At 40.5% G+C, this 18,195-nt stretch overlaps 1 protein-coding gene and 1 pseudogene across 2 annotated transcripts in view; both read right to left on the bottom strand.

Annotated features, from left to right (window-relative positions):
• SMC5 (structural maintenance of chromosomes 5) overlaps positions 1-18,195 on the bottom strand; it is a 62,314-nt gene that overhangs the window by 5,649 nt on the left and 38,470 nt on the right. Inside the window, exons 14-18 of one of the 2 annotated variants that reach the window (XM_085212859.1) lie at positions 17,677-17,850; positions 17,385-17,554; positions 12,135-12,258; positions 11,124-11,246; positions 3,267-3,392 (exon numbers count right to left, since the gene is read on the bottom strand). In XM_085212859.1, the coding sequence (XP_085068985.1) occupies positions 3,267-3,392; positions 11,124-11,246; positions 12,135-12,258; positions 17,385-17,554; positions 17,677-17,850 (717 nt within the window). Of the gene's footprint in view, positions 1-3,266; positions 3,393-7,068; positions 7,321-11,123; positions 11,247-12,134; positions 12,259-17,384; positions 17,555-17,676; positions 17,851-18,195 lie in introns of those variants that run through there. The other variant, XM_085212860.1, reaches the window with a different exon arrangement.
• On the bottom strand, positions 5,625-6,507 carry LOC146542205 (tubulin alpha-1A chain pseudogene; annotated as a pseudogene).

Below are 18,195 nucleotides of genomic sequence, written 5' to 3'. Positions count from 1 at the left end.
CCTTGTGCAGCTTGTTCCAGTGCTTAACCACTTTTTTAGAAAAGAATTTTTTTCTACTATCCAACTTGAACCCCTCTCTGCAGCAGCTTAAGAACAAGAGGTAATGGCCTATCTCTAGTTACCTAGGAAAAAAGGTCAAGTCTCATCTCTCCCCAACCATTTCTCAGGCGGTTTTTCTCATTTCTCAGTTTCAACATTTCTCAGTTGTAGAGAACAATACAGTCTTCCCTGAGCTTCTTCTTTTCAGACTATCATATCATAGAATGGCCTGGGTTGAAAAGGACTTCAAAGATAATTTAGTTACAACCCCTCATCAGACTGCTCAGAGCCACATCCAGCTTTGCCTTGAATGCCTCCAGGGATGGGGCATCCACAACATCCCTGGGCAACCTGTTCATGCCCCACTACCCTCTGTATGAAAAACTTCCTCCTAATATCTAACCTAAATCTCCCATTCCCCCTTATCAAGTCACTATCAACCCTTGTAAGAAGCTGTTTCCCCTCGCTCCCTTCTAATACTGGACAGTCACAATGAGGTCTCCCTGGAGCCTTCTCTTTTACAAGCTAAATAAGCCCAGTTCCCTCAATCTTTCTCCATAGGAGAGGTGTTCCAGCCCTCTGATCATCTTAATGGCCCTCCTCTGGACTCGTTCCAAGAACTCTGTGCCTTTCTTGTGTTGGGGCCCCCAGGCCTGAATGCAGTACTCCAGATGGGTTCTCATAAGAGCTGAGTAGTGGGTCACAATCACCTCCCTCTCCCTGCTGACCACTGCTTTCTTAATGCAGCCCAGAACACAGTTGGCCTTCCACGCTGCAAGCTCATGCTGCTGGCTCATGTCCAGTTTCCTGTCCAGTCCTCTGCATGGCTGCTCTCAAGGTTTCTTCTCTCAGTCTGTATAAATACCTGGGACTGTTCCAGCCCACGTGCCGCATCCTGCACTTGGCCTCATTGAACCACATTAGGTTCTCACAGGCCCACTTCTCCAGCCCATCCAGGTACTTTTTGTTGGCTTCCCTTCCCTCCAATGTATGGACTGCACCGCTCAGCTTGATGTCATCTGCAAACTTGCTGAGCGTGCACTCAATTCCATCATCTTTGTCACTGATGAAGATGTTCAAGAGCACTGCTCCCAAGACTGATGCCTGAAGAGACACAGCTTGTGACTGGCCACCAACCAGAAACTGATCACAACCCTTTGGCTGCAACCAGCCAACCAGTTCTTAATTCATAAAGTAGTTCATCTTTCAAATCCACACATCTCCCATTTAGAGAGAAGGATTCTTCCTAAACAACCCCAGTTCCCATTGGCATACAACTTGTGCTTCATGCCCTCCATCATATTTACAGGCCTTCTTTGGACACACTCCAGGGCCTCAACATCTTGCAGTGTACTTTCCTACACTGACTACACTATTTCTGACGCAAACGAGGATGCTACTGGCTTTCTTGGCCACCTGGGCACATCACTGGTTCATGTTCAGCCATTCATTGACTAACATCCCCAGATCCTTCTCCTCTGTGCAGCTTTCCAGCCACACTGCCCCAAGCCTGTAGCACTGCATGGGGTAGTTGTGACCAAACTCCAGGACCCAATACTTGGTCTTTTTGAACTTCATACAATTGGCCTCAGCCCACTGATCCAGCCTATCCATTTCCCTCTATAGGCCTTTCTATCTTCAGGCAGATTGACACTTTTCCCCAGCATGGTGTCACCTGCATACTTACTGAGAGTGCACTCCATCTCCTCATTCAGACCATCAATAAAGATATTAAACACGACTGGCCCCCGGACTTAATCCTAGGAAACAAACTTCATAACCAGTCACCAGCTGGATTTAACTCCATTCACCATCACTCTCTGGGCTGAGCCGTCTAACCAGTTTTTTATCTAGTGAAGACTACACATCTCAGCCATGATCCGCCAGCTTCTCCAGGAGGATGATGGGGAAGACAGTGTCAAAGGCTTTGCTAAAGTCTCTGCAGAGTACATAAACAGCCCTACCCTCATCCTATGGACAGGTCACCTGGTCAAAGAAGATCAGGTTTCACAAAACTATGCTGGCTATGCCTGATCCTCTGATTGTCACAGATACTGTATGATTGCACTCAAAATGATATGTTCCATAACCTTCCTCAATACAGAGGTCAGGTTGATAGGCCTGTAGCTCCCTCAATCCAATCTTTCTTGTAGATGAGCAACACGTCTCCAGTCATATGGAACCTCCCCGGTTGACCAGGGCCGCACATAAATACTGGGAAGTGACTTGGAGAGCACTTCCACCATTTTCTTCAGTACCTCTAGGTGGATCCCAGCTCACTCCATAGACGTGAGATCATTTAGGTGTAATAGCTAGTGACTAATTGATTTCTTCTGAATTATGGGCCGGGGTTACTCTGCTCCCCATGCCTGTCTTCCAGCTCAGGAGGTCGAATACCCTGAGAATAACTGGTCTGACTATTGAAGACAGAAGGCAATGAGTTCCTAACCTGTATCTTTACACTTGGTGGTAATGTTTCCTGACGTATCCAATAAGGAATGGAATTTCTCCTTAGCCCTCCTTTAGTCATTAATGTATTTGGAAAAATGTAACTTTTGTTATCTTTTTATAACAATGGCCAGATTAAGTTCTAGTTAGACTTCTGCTTTTCTAATTTTCTCTCTGCATATCATAGCAACATCCTTGTACTCTTCCCAAGTTGCCTGTCCCTTCTTCCAAAAGTAGTACACTCTCTTTTTTAACCCAAATCTTAGCAAAAGCTCCCTGTTCAGCCATGATGGTCTTCCCTGTCAGTTCATCTTCTGGCACACAGTAACAGCCTGTCCCAGAACCTCTGAAGTCCTTCTTGAGGAAAGTTTTGCCCTTCTGGATCCCTCTGGCCTTGAGAACTGTTTCCCAGGGGACTCTCCCACCCAACTTCCTAAACAGTCCAAAGTCTGCCCTTTAGAAGTCCAGTGTAGCAGTTTTGCAGACTCCCCTTTTCAGACTTCACCATGAATGGAGAACTCCATCATTTTGTGGTCACTATGCCTAAGATAGCTTCTGACCACCACATCTCTTTCTCTGTTCATAAAGAACAGATCAAGGAGGGAACCTCCCCTGGTAGGGAGGATCTTTACGAACAGTTGTCTTTACCAAGGAAACATAAATGATCTTTGCTGGTACCTTTCCAGTATTAAATACAAAGTATTACTCGCTGAAAAAATTACACAGGCGTATGTTATCCAAAATTTAAGAGAAATACAAAGATTTATTTTTTTACATACCGTTTGAAAATCTTTTGGAAGATGCCGATCCAGATTCATACTGCACATCCGTCGAGCTTTTTTCAGCAACTCCTTGCAGTTCTGTGTAAGAATCTGCTTTCTCTCATCCAGTTCAAGAAAACGTTGCTGTTAGAAAACATATTAAAATATGCATCTATTTTACTTTAAATTTCCTATTGCTAGCTACTATTGTCTCTGAACATTCATTAAATTTGTCTGATTCTTTAGAAATGTACTGAACATCTAAACTTTACAAGTTGTTGTCACACAGTTGAACTTCAGTTCTAACCAGTGGTGACAATAGCTTTCAGCAACAAATGCTATTGAAATCAATATTGAATTCAGTCTGCCTTTCTGTTCAAAGTCAACATACATGTCAACATACATTAATCAAAAGCATTTTCTTGTAATACAACTAAATTTGTTTTTCCTGCAGACATAGATACTTTTTTGTAGCTTCAATGTGTCTATTAATTGACAATTTTACACTAAATTTAAAAATACACCAAAAAAAAACCCTAAAAATAAACCAAAATATAACTACTTGTAAGCATTATGTTTTATTTGCCCCCATTTAATTGCATTTATTTACATGGTGGAGATTATTTGAAACTGTACAGAATAAGTCTCAATTACATAATTAGAAAACCTCCATTTGCTGTTTCATATTCTACTTCTGTTATATAGCTAGCAAAATAGAAAAGAGAAATACTCACAGTTTTAAACCAACACTGAAAAGTAAGTGAAAAGCAGTTTTTGCTTTTGTACAGTCCTATGATTTTTATAATACAATGCAATTTACCATAACAGCAGTTGAAAATACAATTCAGAAAACACAACACTTATATAAAACAATAAGCTAAAGATTATCCTAAAAATTAGTATCCAAGCAAAAAAACTTGGGAGAGTGCTTCTGACCCAGAACTCTCACTCACTTCTCTCTGCACACAGATCTGGCCTCACACCTGCTGCTTTGACACACAGAGTGGAATAACTGTTTGTTACTGTCTCCCAGTTCAGGGGCACACAGCTGCAGACAGCTGGAAGATACCAATTTAGAAGTGAAAAAGAGTACATACCTGAAGACTGAGTTTTCAGTTCAAGTTATTTTACTCTACTGTTACTCAGTGACTGATTATACCTGCAATCCGCCTTTTCATGGGCAGTTACAGCACAGGCATTCACAAAATCCTAATTCAAAATCCATCTGAACACAATTTTGCTTCAGAATTTCCTTCCAGCAGTTTGAAAAGTCTAATCACATTCCTACACTTCCAAGTGCTGTATCTCACCATTTTTTAAATTGTGTTTTAGTTAAATATAGGAGCTCTCCAGTGACAGAAAAAAAAAAAAAAAAAAAACATTTAGAGTTTATACAGTCGGATAAATATTTATTCTGCATTTTACAGACGCAAGACAGCCACTTACTTTCTGGCAATTAAATTAACTTTTATTTACTAAATGCAACAGATGTCAGAGTAACAGATATGATCGTTAGAGAATTTGGGTTATTGTTCTGTACGGCATGTATCAACTCAGAAGTCCTGTTGTCCCAAAACACAAAGGAAGCAGACTCTACATTAGACAAAAGTGTCTCACTGTCTTCATAACCATACTGTAAAAGTTTTTCTACACTATCCCAGAGAAGGAAAGAAATGCCACACAGGCAACAAAGGCTAGCTTTATTGCTACGCTGATAGGGATAGATAGGGATAAACGGAGGATGGCCATCCTTTTTGCCAGAGTCAACATATTATTTCATTCTGGATTAACACAAATGAAACTGTACACCTCAATACTTACATTCTATTACATATCTGTGTATGTCCTGTTATACATTTGAAAACAGTATTTTAGAAGCTTCTGAATTAAAACTAGTCTGTATTTTCATCACAAAAATTTAAAAGCTGGTTGACTACAGTAAGGTTGTGTTTGACCTCCTCATAATGAGGCAAAGGATCCACTGAAAGGCTACACAGCTGTGTATTTTCTGCACATGAAGCATCATGTGTTATCCTCATGCATTTCACAATAACCAGAACCAAATTCAATTCTGAAAAAATATACAGTAGGGAATCTCATCTTCCAGTTGCACATAATTGTACAAAAAAAACCCATTAAAACCCTGCAAAGATGTACAAAAAAAGACTGAGTTTAGGCACTGAAAATCTGAAAAACTTTCAGCATAGAACAGGCCTAACCAAAGTCTGAAACAAATAAAATTCTTCAGAATGTGAAAAAGACAACACATGCTTTGGCTGAAAAAACTCACTATTTAACAGGAAGACTGCAAAGTAAGCAGACACATGATGATGTTGGGAAACGCATGCTAGAATAAAGGCACTGACACCTCATCAGGAAGGTTAAGTGTCAATTTTTATTCAGCTTTGCCAGTTTGTTGTCATAGGCTCATGCTAAATATAAGTTAAATACAAAGAAATAAAAATACACAAGCATTGATTCCTTCTCCCTTGTATACACTCAGAAATACACAGAAATCTTAAAGTTCCTGTTGATCTTCTGAAGGTGCCTCAATAACACCCATCTGTGATGAAGGACACGATCTGCCCTATCAGCCTGTTGAGGTTGATGTAAGTTGGGCACTCAATGTCCAGGTTCCTGCAGAAGATGCCGTAGATGGCCTTGTTGTCCCCCATGAAGGTGCAGTTGGAGTGCTCCAGCGTGGTGTGGGAGATAAGGATGGAGTTGTAGGGCTCCACCACAGCCATAGACACCTGCAGGGCTGGGTAGATGGAGAACTCCAGCTTGGACTTCTTGCGGTTGTCAACTGGGAGGAGCTTCATCAGCAGTGAGGTGAAGTTGGAGCCAGTGCTACACCCAAAGTTATGTACCACAAGAAAGCCCTGCATCCCTGCACACTCGTCAGCCGGCTTGCAGATGTGGTCCAGCATCAAGAGATCATCCTTGTCAATGGTGTAGTGCCCTTGGGTGTAGTTGCTGGCCACATCCTCCTTATCTGTGATCAGCTGCTCAGGGTGGAAGAGTTGCCAGTACATCCCCATGCTCACCTCATCTATCACTGTGGGCTCCAGGTCCACAAAGACAGCACAGGGCACACTGAAGAAGGTGTTGAAGGAGTCATCCCCCCCCCGCAGATGGTCTCATCGCTGGGCATCTGACTGTTAGTCTGGATGCCATGCTCCAGGCAGTACAGCTCCCTGCAGGCAATGCTAATCTGCATGCCTGCTTGGCCCACGTGGATGGAGATGCACTCACACATAGCAGCTGCTCACTCTTCATTGGTGGTCAGGTTCCTCCCCATGTCTGCCAGGACCCTGAAGCTCTAGGTGTGGGTGAGAGGAACCGATTACGTCCCACTGTAACCAGTGGAACAAGTCCGAGACCTCCTCATTAAACTGAATGCACATAAGTCTATGGGGCTGGATGACATCCATTTTAGGGTTCTGAGACACTGGATGATGTGGTTGCCGAGCTACCGTCCAACATACTTGAAAAATCATGGCTGTCCAGTGAAATCCCTGAAAATAACGTAACATCACTCCAATTTTTAAGAAAGGGATAAAGGAAGACCTTGGGGAACTAACGGCTGGTGAGCCTCATCTATGTGCCTGGGAAGATCTTGGAGCAGATCCTTCTACAAGCTACATTAAGGCACATACGAGACAGTGGTGATTCAAGATAGCCAGCATGGCTTCACCAAGGGCAGATCGTGCCTGACCAATCTAGTGGCCTTCTATGATGGAGTGATGGCATCGGTGAACAGCGGAAGGGCAAAAGATGTCATCTATCTGGACTTCTGCAAGGCCTTTGACATGATCCCTCACCACATCTTCTCTCTAAATTGGAGAGGTATGGATTTGAAAGATGGACTGTTCAATAAATTAGGAATTGGCTGGCTGGATGCAGCCAAAGGGTTGTGTTTAATGGTTCTATGTCCAGGTGGAGGCCAGCCACAAGTGGAGTTGTGTCCCTTCAGGGGTCGGTCTTGGGACCAGCGCTCTTCAACATCTTCATCAGTGACACAGACAATGGCATCGAGTGCACTCTTAGCAAGTCTGTAGATGACACCAAGCTGAGAGGTGCAGTGCATGTGTTGGAGAGAAGAAAAGTCAACAAAAAGGAGCTGGAGAGGCTGGAGAAGTGGGCCTGTGAGAACCTAATGTGGTTCAATAAGGCCAAGTGCAAGGTGCTGCACATGGGCTGGGACAGCCCCAGCTACTATACTGAGGGAAGAACCCCCTGAGAGCAGCTATGTGGAGAAGGACTTGAGGGTCCTGGAAGACAAGAAGTTGCACATGAACCAGCAGTGTGTGCTTGCTGCCCAGAATGTCAACTGCATTCTGAGCTGCATTTAAAGGGTAATGGTCAGCAAAGAGAGGGAAGTGATTGTCCCACTCTTCTCAGCTCTTGTCAGGACCCATCTGAAGTACTGCATCCAGGCCTGGGGGCTCCAGCACAAAAGGCGCAGAGCTCTTGGAACGAGTCCAGAGGAGGGCCATTAAGATGATCAGAGGGCTGGAGCACCTCTTCTATGGAGAGAGGTTGAGGGAACTGGGCTTGTTTAGCTTAGAGAAGAGAAGGCTCCAGGGAGACCTCATTGTGGCCTTCCAGTACTTGAAGAGAGCGTATAAACAGGAGGGGAACAGCTAGATACAAGAGTGGACAGTGACGACAAGGGGGAATGGATTTAAAATGAGACAGGGGAGGATTAGGTTGGACATTAGGAGGAAGTTTTTCACACAGAGGGTGGTGGGGCACTAGCGCTTGTGGATGCCCTATCCAGGGAGTTTGTGGATGCCCCATCCCTGAAGGCATTCAAGGCCGGGCTGGATGTGGCTCTGGGCAGCCTGGTCTGGTGACTGGCGACCCTGCACATAGCATGGGGTTGAAACTAGATGATCACTGTGGTCCCTTTCCACTCAGGCCATTCTATGATTCTATGATAGGCAGAAATAATATTTTGAATAGACAAAGCTACTATGAAAAATAGCCCAGAAAGAGCTTCAAATTTCTTTCAGTCAACAGTGTAAGAACCAACTTGGTAGTGCCCTCAGTAAAGGTTTGTATAAGTGCAGTGCTTTGATTACAGCTTACTGAAGTCAGACAGCAGGATTCACTTATATTCTGCATTCTCAATTTTCATTCTGTTGTGCCCACCAATGGCACAATTGTTTTTGTGCAAAATGTGAAGCTGGTTATAAAAAATACAGCTACTACTATTTAACTATCCATGTTTTCTCAGGAATTAGTGTCAGAACAATTGCCTGGTGGCAGTAGTTAATTATTTCAAGTTTGTAAATTTATACAAAGGAAAACATTTTGCATTTTATTAAAACCTGACTTAATGAGCAAATGCTGCAACATACATACTAACATCAATAATTTAAACAAGTTTACAACAAATGAACCTAATAAATAGCAAGCTATCAAAGCAAGAGAATTAGCAAGACTTTTTCAAACAAACACTGTGAACATGTAGGCAACTGTGCCAATTATCTAATAAGCAGATGGGGCTAACTATCCTCCCTAATGTTCAATACAGGTCACAAACACAGATTTAGTTCTTAGATTCTAAATAAATTAAACACAAGATGTTATTAAAATAACACGATGGTTCTGACTTGTACTGCAATAACAAAACAAAAACCCCAGATAACTTGTCTTGTTGAGAAAAGTGCACTGTTTTGGCCTTTTCAACTTAGTAGTTAAAAAAAAAAAAAAAAAAAAGGCATCCACTACAAACATGTTGCTCTCTCCACTGTATTCCAGTGCCAAGCCTTCACAAAAGGAACATATGGGATCTTCTCTTAGATGTAATAAGAAGGGTCTCTGTTTGCTTCAAATCCTCATCAGATGTTTACTTAGGTATTACTGAGCCTCAAAATTTCTTGGGAGATAAACATCATGAAGAAATGCTAAGCTTCTTCAGTTGATTCCCACCATATCAACTTCAATTAATGCATCAAAACCAGCACATGACCTACAAAAGTGTCTTATAATCAGAGAAATCAATAGCTCCATAATCATAACAATTAGGTTTCAATTTAGTTTCATTAAATAGCTTCTTTTCAACATACTTATTTTTGCTTAGTTTTCTCCTTTTTGCAGGCTTATTTTATGAAAGCATGCAGCAATTTTATATAAAGCACTGTGGTGGCATCCTCAAGGACAGCTTTGGATCAAGACTACCTTTATGCAAAACTGCTGAAGGAAAAAGATCTCACAATGTCACTAAGAAGACAGAGTGGGCAATTTAAATACAGTATTATTTCAAACAATACTTGATTTGAGATATTACATAATTTGGCTAAGGTATAGAGACTTTCCTCTGTGGAAGTACATGTTAAGGCAGAATATGAGACACACCAGAGTGTATAACATATCCACAGTGCACCACAGAAAAAAGAATATCTAAAAAAGAGCCATGAGACTTAATTCAAAGACTCAATATGTTGCATTTGGGGAAGCTTGGCTTTGGACTTCTACGTAAATAAAAACTTCAAACACACTTGAATAGTCAGAAGAGTTTTCCTCCACAGCAATTAAATTTCTTGAAAGACCTATCACTAGGATTACTAATTAGAGGACTGGGGTTTTTAATGTTTCTAAAATCAAGTCAAGCAACCATCACAAATATAATTTCCTCCACTTAAGTAGCTGAATGCAGCATCAGAGACTAACAGGACCTCAGCTGACCCAACCACCTGTTCACTAAGCAATGAGGCAATCTTTCTCTAAACAAGAATCATCAGAATGTTTACTTACATACACTTACTTATCTGACTAGATATCTACTTATACACCAACTCAAAGCTGATCTCTTAAGGGTGAAGAACGTGGGAACAGAGAACAAAGAGTATTAAATACATTTACCAGTGACAATACAGACTATTCTATGAAGTTCATGGCTCTATAAAACATTCTTACTCCTTACCAAGCTCAGCAATATAGCAATTCAGATTGTATTTTGAGTAAGTCTGAATAACAGCCACATCACATGAGAGATATGATCCAACAGTGACTTTCTAGGCAACATCCTAGATTTGTCTCTATCTGCAAGTTACTTTTTGCTTAAGTTCTAATTTCCTAGTTTTCCTGCTAGTGATAATACCTGTACCCTCTAGTAGTTTTTCTAAATATATGCTCAGGTCATTATTTCTCAATACATATAACCATCCAAAATAAAAATCACTTACTTTTCAACTGCTTTCCAATTCAACAGAATTGTTTTGTCTATTAGACTAAATTAGCATTAAGTTATAGTAAACCTTACTCATATAAGGAACAAACCTACCATTCTGGAGCAGTATGTTGAAAGACTACTTGTTTACTAAATAAACACAAAAAGTGATCTCCAAGCAGCAAACTAATGCACTAGAAAGAACAACTTTCCTGATTCCTCAAAAACTGCCTTTTTATATCAGAATTCCTATCAGACTAATGAAAGGAGTAGTAAACACTTTTCTCTCCATCAAAAAAGACACAATTACAGTATGAAAAAATCAAAGAAAGAGTAAAGCAGCTCTGCTGCATTCTAATGCAATGTGTTTTGGTTCATCTTGATTCTGCACTGACCAAGTAGGTTAGGTCCCCTTGTCCACGACAAATTCAGAAGAAAAAGAACATTTCCAAAAACCAGCTAACCCTTCCACACAGACTAACAAGGACATGACAACTGATGAAGTTCTCATAGAAGTTCACTGATAATCTTTAAATACGTAAATCAATGAATCAAACCACAGAAATCAAGGCTAAGTTAGCAATATTAATATACATTCCTAAGGAATGTCACAGAAACTTCCTCTTCTACACTATAAAGGCTTTCACAGAAGGTAGTTTCATTGTAGATTTCCCACTATTCACAGAAATACTTACCTCTGAAGCTTGCAGCTCAACACTTGCTGCCTTGTACTCTGCTTCTAGTCTGTTCTTCTCAGCATCCACTGCAGTGCTCTGAAGGATAAAATCTGCTTTGCGGATGTTTAGTGATACATAATTCTGCATAGGAAAACAAATAATGTGTTTTTCAGCTGCCCCACTGATCAACTCCCCACAGTTTTCTAGTTTTCTGCATGACACCACATAATATGGAATATCCCTTCAGTCAGCTGAAATCAGCTGTCCTGGTTCCATGCCCTCCCAGCTCCTTGTACCCAACTCCAGTCCACTCAGTGGCAGGGCAATACCAAAAGCTGAAATACTCTTGGCTTTGTGCAGCACTGGTTAGCAAAAACTGAAACACCAGCATATTATCAACACTGTTTTTCTCCTAAAGCCAAAAACATAGAGTCATATCACACACTATGAAGAAAATCAACTGTATCTCAGCTGAAATCAGCACAGAAAAGTTCAACTGTAAGAGAGAAAACTATTACACAAAGGAAATAGATTAAATTTAAGTTGGTTAAAAAAAAAGAAAGAAAAGAGTTTGTGACAGTTTAAAGCAGACAAGTTATGGGAAATATTTCATAGTGTTCTTGCTTAAGGAATATCTTCCCTAGTTTTAGCAGTAAGGTGGACGTTCAGAGGGCCTGTAACATTTTTTCCCAGTAAAAAGAATATAAAAAAGCAGATTATAAACTGAGAAGAAACAATTTGCATAAACATGTAGTACTCTGAAAAAGTACAAAGAAATTATTATACAGTTAATTCCTGTGTCCACAAAAGACAGTGAAAGTCTAAACTGAAGCCAGCAAATGATTTATAAATTGACAACAGACAAGAAAGTGCAAGTTTATAAAAGCTTTAAAAGAAGCCTATCTTTAAGCAAGATAGCTTGCAAGCATCTGCAATGACACATTCATATACTGCATACATTCATAACTCCTACACATAAGAATTAGACTTTTCACAATATTGGAACAAATACCAAGAAAAAATACATACCTTTACATGACACATTAATTCTGTAACAAGTTTTGCTTTCTGAGTATTTATGGCTCTGATCTTTACTTTTGCCTGTTGAGATTCCTTTTCTAGGTTGATAGGATTTTGTTCCAGCTGTCTTATACTACAGAAGGAACCAATATACAATTAATTTTGATTAAAATAAATTGCAGAAAAATACCAAAATTCTTAATCTTATATGTCATGAACCAAAAGGTGGCAAGAATAAGAATTTGCAATTCTAAACATTCTGAATACATCATAGGCATTTTCTATCCAAGCATCCTAAGAAAGTTAAAATATCAAAAAAATCGTAATTAGAGAGACATTCTGATTTTGTTTGCTAATGGTATAATTGAACAATCATAAGCTTTCTATAAATTTCAGACTAAAAAAATCAGTGCAAAGATGACATTCCTTTACTGCTGCTACTTTCTTAAACCATACAGCATAGGAGAGTTAAGGAGGCTTGCTTAATTATCAATACACATTCTACTAAGAAAAAACTGTGCCCCCAACTTTCCACATTTACTGCAGAAAAACAGAGTTTTCATTCCATTTAAATGCCCCAAACCACAAAATTACAAAGAACTTCAAGAGGAGTAAGCATAGCTGCAAAACATTTTGAGATGTTCAAAAAACAGCAAGACAGCCCAAGGACAATCCAAAAAACTTCCCATTTTGATTCCTCAAAAAATGCTGGAACAAGTACACTTTGAAAACTTTTCTAGGAGCATGAGGAAGATGGTGATCAGGAACGGTCAGCAAGCCTTTACCAAGGGCACACAGCTGACCAACCTGATTGTCTTTTGAATAAATTGGATTTGTGGATGGTAGGAGATGAAGGGAATGTCATTTACTTTTATTTCAGAGTCAGCACTTGGAGCATATGCAGGGGTATAAGCGAGTGTTTGTTCTATAGCAAAGACCATGCCAGACTAGCTGGCAACTAAATGAAGTGGTTTCGGAGCCAAGGATGTGCTTCTGACTCTAAAGGAGACCACAGGAGCTGGATATCAGACAGGACTGATAAAAACATCTTGAAGTTCATCACGAAGTGGAAAGCTGAGTAACAACTTCAAGCAGCCTGGTTTCTATGGGTTTCTATGTTCGGATGCCAGGGAGAGTGTATCCAGGAGTAGCTACTTGTCTGAGCCCAGCTGCTGATGGGATCTATTCTGCAAAAATGTATGCATTTAAGTCTCTTTAAGAAACTTCTGCTCTGCTTATATGGAACACAGTACTTGCGCTGTCTGTGTTTATGTGCATGCTGTTATCTGTCTGCATGAGCTACATTGCTCACCATGTGCAAATAAGCACATACCTATGTACAGCAAATACATTCTGAACCTCACTAGCAGGTGGACATAGGAACATTAAGTTGCTTAAGCTTCATGCTTGTCAGAGTCTGCTGGCTCTGATCAATTCCCCTAGCATTTAATGCCATCTCTGACAGCATTGTTGTACTCGAGTTAGGAAACAGCAGTCTGGATGGGTGGGTGACCAGACTGAAAAAAAAAAAGAAAAAAGAAGTGGCAGAGTGATGAGACACTTTAGGGTCATTATTATTGTGCTGTTTTCTGCCTGGAAGCCAGCATCAAGTTGGGTACAACAGGAGTCGGTCACAAGAGCTGTCCTGTTTGAAATCTCTCCCAGTAACCTGGTGGAACACAGGAACAGAAGGCACTCCTGTCAAGTTTTCAGAAAACACTAAGTTGCAGGGAAGCAGCCCGTTTGCTCTTCAGAGGGACCTGATGAGGCTGGAGGAAGAGCGGACAGAAAGCTGATCAGATTCTGCAAGGCCAAGCTCTAAGTCCTCTCTCTGGGAAGAAAGCAATCATAGCAGCTATAATACACGTTTGACAGTAAACTGAGCATAAGCCAGCAGTGTGCCCTGGCTGCAGGAGCAAAAACACAAGCAGGAGAAGAGAGATTTTTCCTCTGTGTTCAGTATGTTGATTAGATCACAAGTAAGTGCTGCATTTAGTTTTGGCTACAGTAGAAGACCTGTGAGAACAAGATGAGACTGCTTAGCTTGTTCAGCCTGGAAAATAATAGCTTCAGGAGCATCCAAAAGCAATCTCTCACCATCCGTCCTCTGCAGGAAGTCACAGACTGCAAGGAATCAGGCTCTTACAAGAGACACATACTGGAAGGATGAGAGACAGTGGACTTAAGGTGAAGTGAGAGGACGACACTCAAATTTTTTTCCTCCAATAAAAACAAACAGCTTGTGCAGTCTCCACAAATGTTTTCAGTTCTGAAAGGACTCTCTCCAGCACCGACCATGCATTAAGAATATTGACTGCAGATCACCTCAAGCTCCCTCTGCAACCTTAATGGTTCTTGTAACTTACCTTTAAAATTACATACAGTTTTGTTCAGTAATCACTTCAAATAGAAACACGAATATTTAAAAAGTTATATTCAATGCAAGGCATTATTTAACTCATTTGCCTCTCTAGCGAAAGGCATCCACAATATGCAAGAAAATCTGTAAAATCCTTCTCCGTCATTGTGTAAGAACTATTCCCCTTTTGCAAAATTAAAGAGTGCAATTATTTTCTTCCAAAGAGAATGATTTAATCAATATTTGCTCAGTTGGAGGATCTATCTTCTGCCTTCAAGCGGTATTCTGTGTTCTAATTGAACACCATGACAATAAATATATATGTATGTACAAATATACATAATAATATACAAATAACAATGTATAACAAATATACATAATATACTGAGAACAAAACCTGGCTTTGAGACTAAGCTCACATCCACTTTTAAGGATAGCACTCTGCATAGCTACTTGGCCACTGCGACTGTATAGCAGTTGGCTCTGGTCCCTCAAGAACAATCCTACAGCCCTATTGCAACATTGGCGTTTTTTACCACTTTTTTCAGTTTAATGCACCAGCAGTAACACAAGAGCTATGCAGGCAAGCAGAGAAATTTAACGCCTTCTTTGCCTTTGTCTTCAACACTCATGATGAGCTCCAGTATCCCAGGTTCCCCAGCTTGAAGGACTGTGGCTGTGGTAAGGATCAATTTTCCCCATCAGCTCTGAACTTGAGCAGAACTTGCTGCTCCACCTTGATGCAGATAGGTTCATGGAACCCAAGCGGATTTATCCCAGGGTACTTAGAGGGATCATCAATGTCATTTGTGAGACTTCTCTCAAGCATTTTTCAAGAATCTTGGGAATCTGGAGAGGACTGAAGCTGACTGGAAGCTGGCAAACACTCTTCCAATTTTCAAGAACAAGAAGAAAGACCCTGGTAATTATAGACTAGGTAATATAGGTAATTATGTCAGTCTCTGTTCAGTTACAATTTAAGTTATGAAAAAAATCATGCACACTGACTACCGCCCTCTGAGCCTCGTTGTTCAGCCACTTGTTGACCCACCTTACTGTCTGCCCATCCAATCCATATATCAACAGTCTGTGAGAATCTTACAGGGAGAGGAAGACAATATTTTCATCCACGAGTCTGGTCATTTCATTAAAGAAGTTTAGCATATTGATCACTCCATGGAGAATCTACTCTAATTATGATGATCTTCTTCTCCCTCATTTGTCTGAAAATGGTCCCCAAGGATTGTGGAAAAGCTCACTGTCCTACATTTCCTGGGTACCCCTGCTTCACGCAGATAGAAGTGTCATTTGTTTTTCCAGTCTTCGGACTCTTCTTTAACTGCTATGATCAACCAAAGCCTGAGAGTGGACCTGCAAATACATCTGCCAGCACCCTCATCACTCATGGGCACAGTGCATCACATTAGGGCTCATGTATTCCGTGACCTGATTGTCTTTCACCAAGTGTGCCTTTTCCTTGCTCCAGACTTTCACTCTGGTCTCTGAGACCTGAGACTCCTCCATCATGCTAGTAAAGACTGAGGCAAAGAAGGTATTCAGTACCTCAGCCATACACTCTACGAGGTACCTTGGACTCTTGTTTCATTTCAGCAGGGGGCCCATGCCACCAGGTTGTCTGATGTACTTGCAAATCTCTAATTTGCACTTTGAGATCTCTAGCCAGAATCAATTCTATCTGAGCTTCAGCATTCCTAATTGCTTCCCCATATGCTCATAAAGTATCTCTGTATTCTTCCTGGGTTATCCATCCTTATTTCCACTCTCTCGATGCTTCCTTTTTGTATGAGGGCTGCTACAAAAGAATGACTCCTATTTTATTATGCTGGACTGTAACATCAAAGGCAGATATTGTTGGCATGGCAGTGGAGGTTGAAACCCCTCCCCAACAATCCGTTACATTTTGACAGACTGCAGCAGTGAGTGGGGCAGTCTGACAAAACAGTATCTGATGTGGAAGTGCGAATGAAGCAAAGAGATGAAACTGAATTCCTCCATACTGACAAAACTGTACCCACTGACATTCAATGATGCAGTGGATGCTGGCACAGGAATTGTATGTTCCAGCAGTGGCAACAGTGACATGAAAGACAAGGCACATTTCAGACAGCCATGCAGATTTTTATGAACACAGCATGCAGGCTTTCGTGCACTGCTGGCAAAGATGTATAACTAATGCTGGAATGTTGGAAAATAGTGTTTAGTAGCTGAGAATTTGCTCTGCTCTTTGCATCTGTTGCAGTTTCCAGGAAAATAAACAGGAGGCATTAGTTTTGGAACAAGCCAAATACTTGAGCTTTGCCAGTAGCTTCTTTATCAATGTAAGTCTCATGTCTTGACTTCTTCTTTGTTGGGATGGTGATTCCCGGTAGGTGATGCCTGCATATTAGTCAGCTTTCTTGGGCTCCTTTTTCTCCCCCCAGTGCCTTATTCCATAGGACACTACCAAGTAGATCCTTGAAAAGGCCCAAGTCTGCCCTCTCAAAGAACAGCATTGTGAACTTGCTATTTGCCATCTTTTCGCCCCTAAATATCCTGAACTCCATTACTCTTTGTAATCAAGCTGCTTTTGACCTTCATACCACCAAGATTCCCTGTGTGCCAAGATGAGTGTTACCAAGATAGAAGGCTTTAGTAACTAAGTAAATCAGTGCAATGACTTCTCACTGGAATCCTATGATACTATTAAAGGAAAGCACTTAGGATATTGTTATACAGCATTTTAAGTGCTACTCCTTTTCTAAGCATCCTCTTAGTCTACCTATATCTGACACTCAAGTACTGGTTACTTTTTTAGGTTAAAAGCACAGTATAATAATAACAACTGTATACTGGCTTCCTATTAAAATTGTTCCTATTTCATGTATAGGATTGTTTCCTACCTATTGTACTTCACAGCAATTTTTGATTCCAGGTGTTTCCTTCTGCTTCCTCTCTCCAACAGCTCCTTCTTCTGTTGCCGTAGCTCATTGTCTCTGCATTCCAGATGCTTCTGTTTCTCACACAATGTCATTAACTGCTTATCTAATGACTGTAATATATGCTTGATACTCTGAAATAAGAGAAAGCACATTAGCATTCTTACCATAAACCTATTACACAGATACTTGCAAGCTGGCTACATATACTGCACAACAGTAGGTGATATCATTCATAACAAAAGTAAATTCCTACCTGCTGCTGATTTTCCAGCTGTCTTCTTTCATCTGTACCCACATAATAATTGAGAAACTGGACTGGCCTCAGACACATGTTAGTAGAAAAGGTTAATTTTGTATACATGGATACTCTAATGGTATATTTTTCTTCTGCTGTGTAAATTTGCTTAAGTTTAGTTTCTTTTATGACCTAAAAAAGAAGAAAGAAAAAACAAGACCACAAAAATTTTAATCATACCAAAGTGTTATTTAAGGCAATGCTTTTCAGAGTGAGGAATAAACTAGCTAAAATCTAAAGTAAAGAAGATCAACTCATGCAAAATTCTGATTTGTTAGCAAGCCTTTGTTAGCAAGCCATCAAATTTAGAATAGTCAGCAAAGAAGTGCTAAGATATCACGATATAGCCTATGTTATCACTACCAATTAAACATCTTCTGATTATTCTGATGCATGGATTACTTCTAACATATTACTTTTTTTTTACATATTTCTCTAGCAATGTTATATAAATGTGTTTTGATAAAGCCTGTTAAT

The sequence above is a fragment of the Meleagris gallopavo genome, chromosome Z (assembly GCF_905368555.1).
Source record: "Meleagris gallopavo chromosome Z, MGAL_WU_HG_1.1, whole genome shotgun sequence".
Lineage (NCBI taxonomy): Eukaryota > Metazoa > Chordata > Aves > Galliformes > Phasianidae > Meleagris > Meleagris gallopavo.
This window is presented reverse-complemented; position numbering and strand designations above follow the sequence as displayed.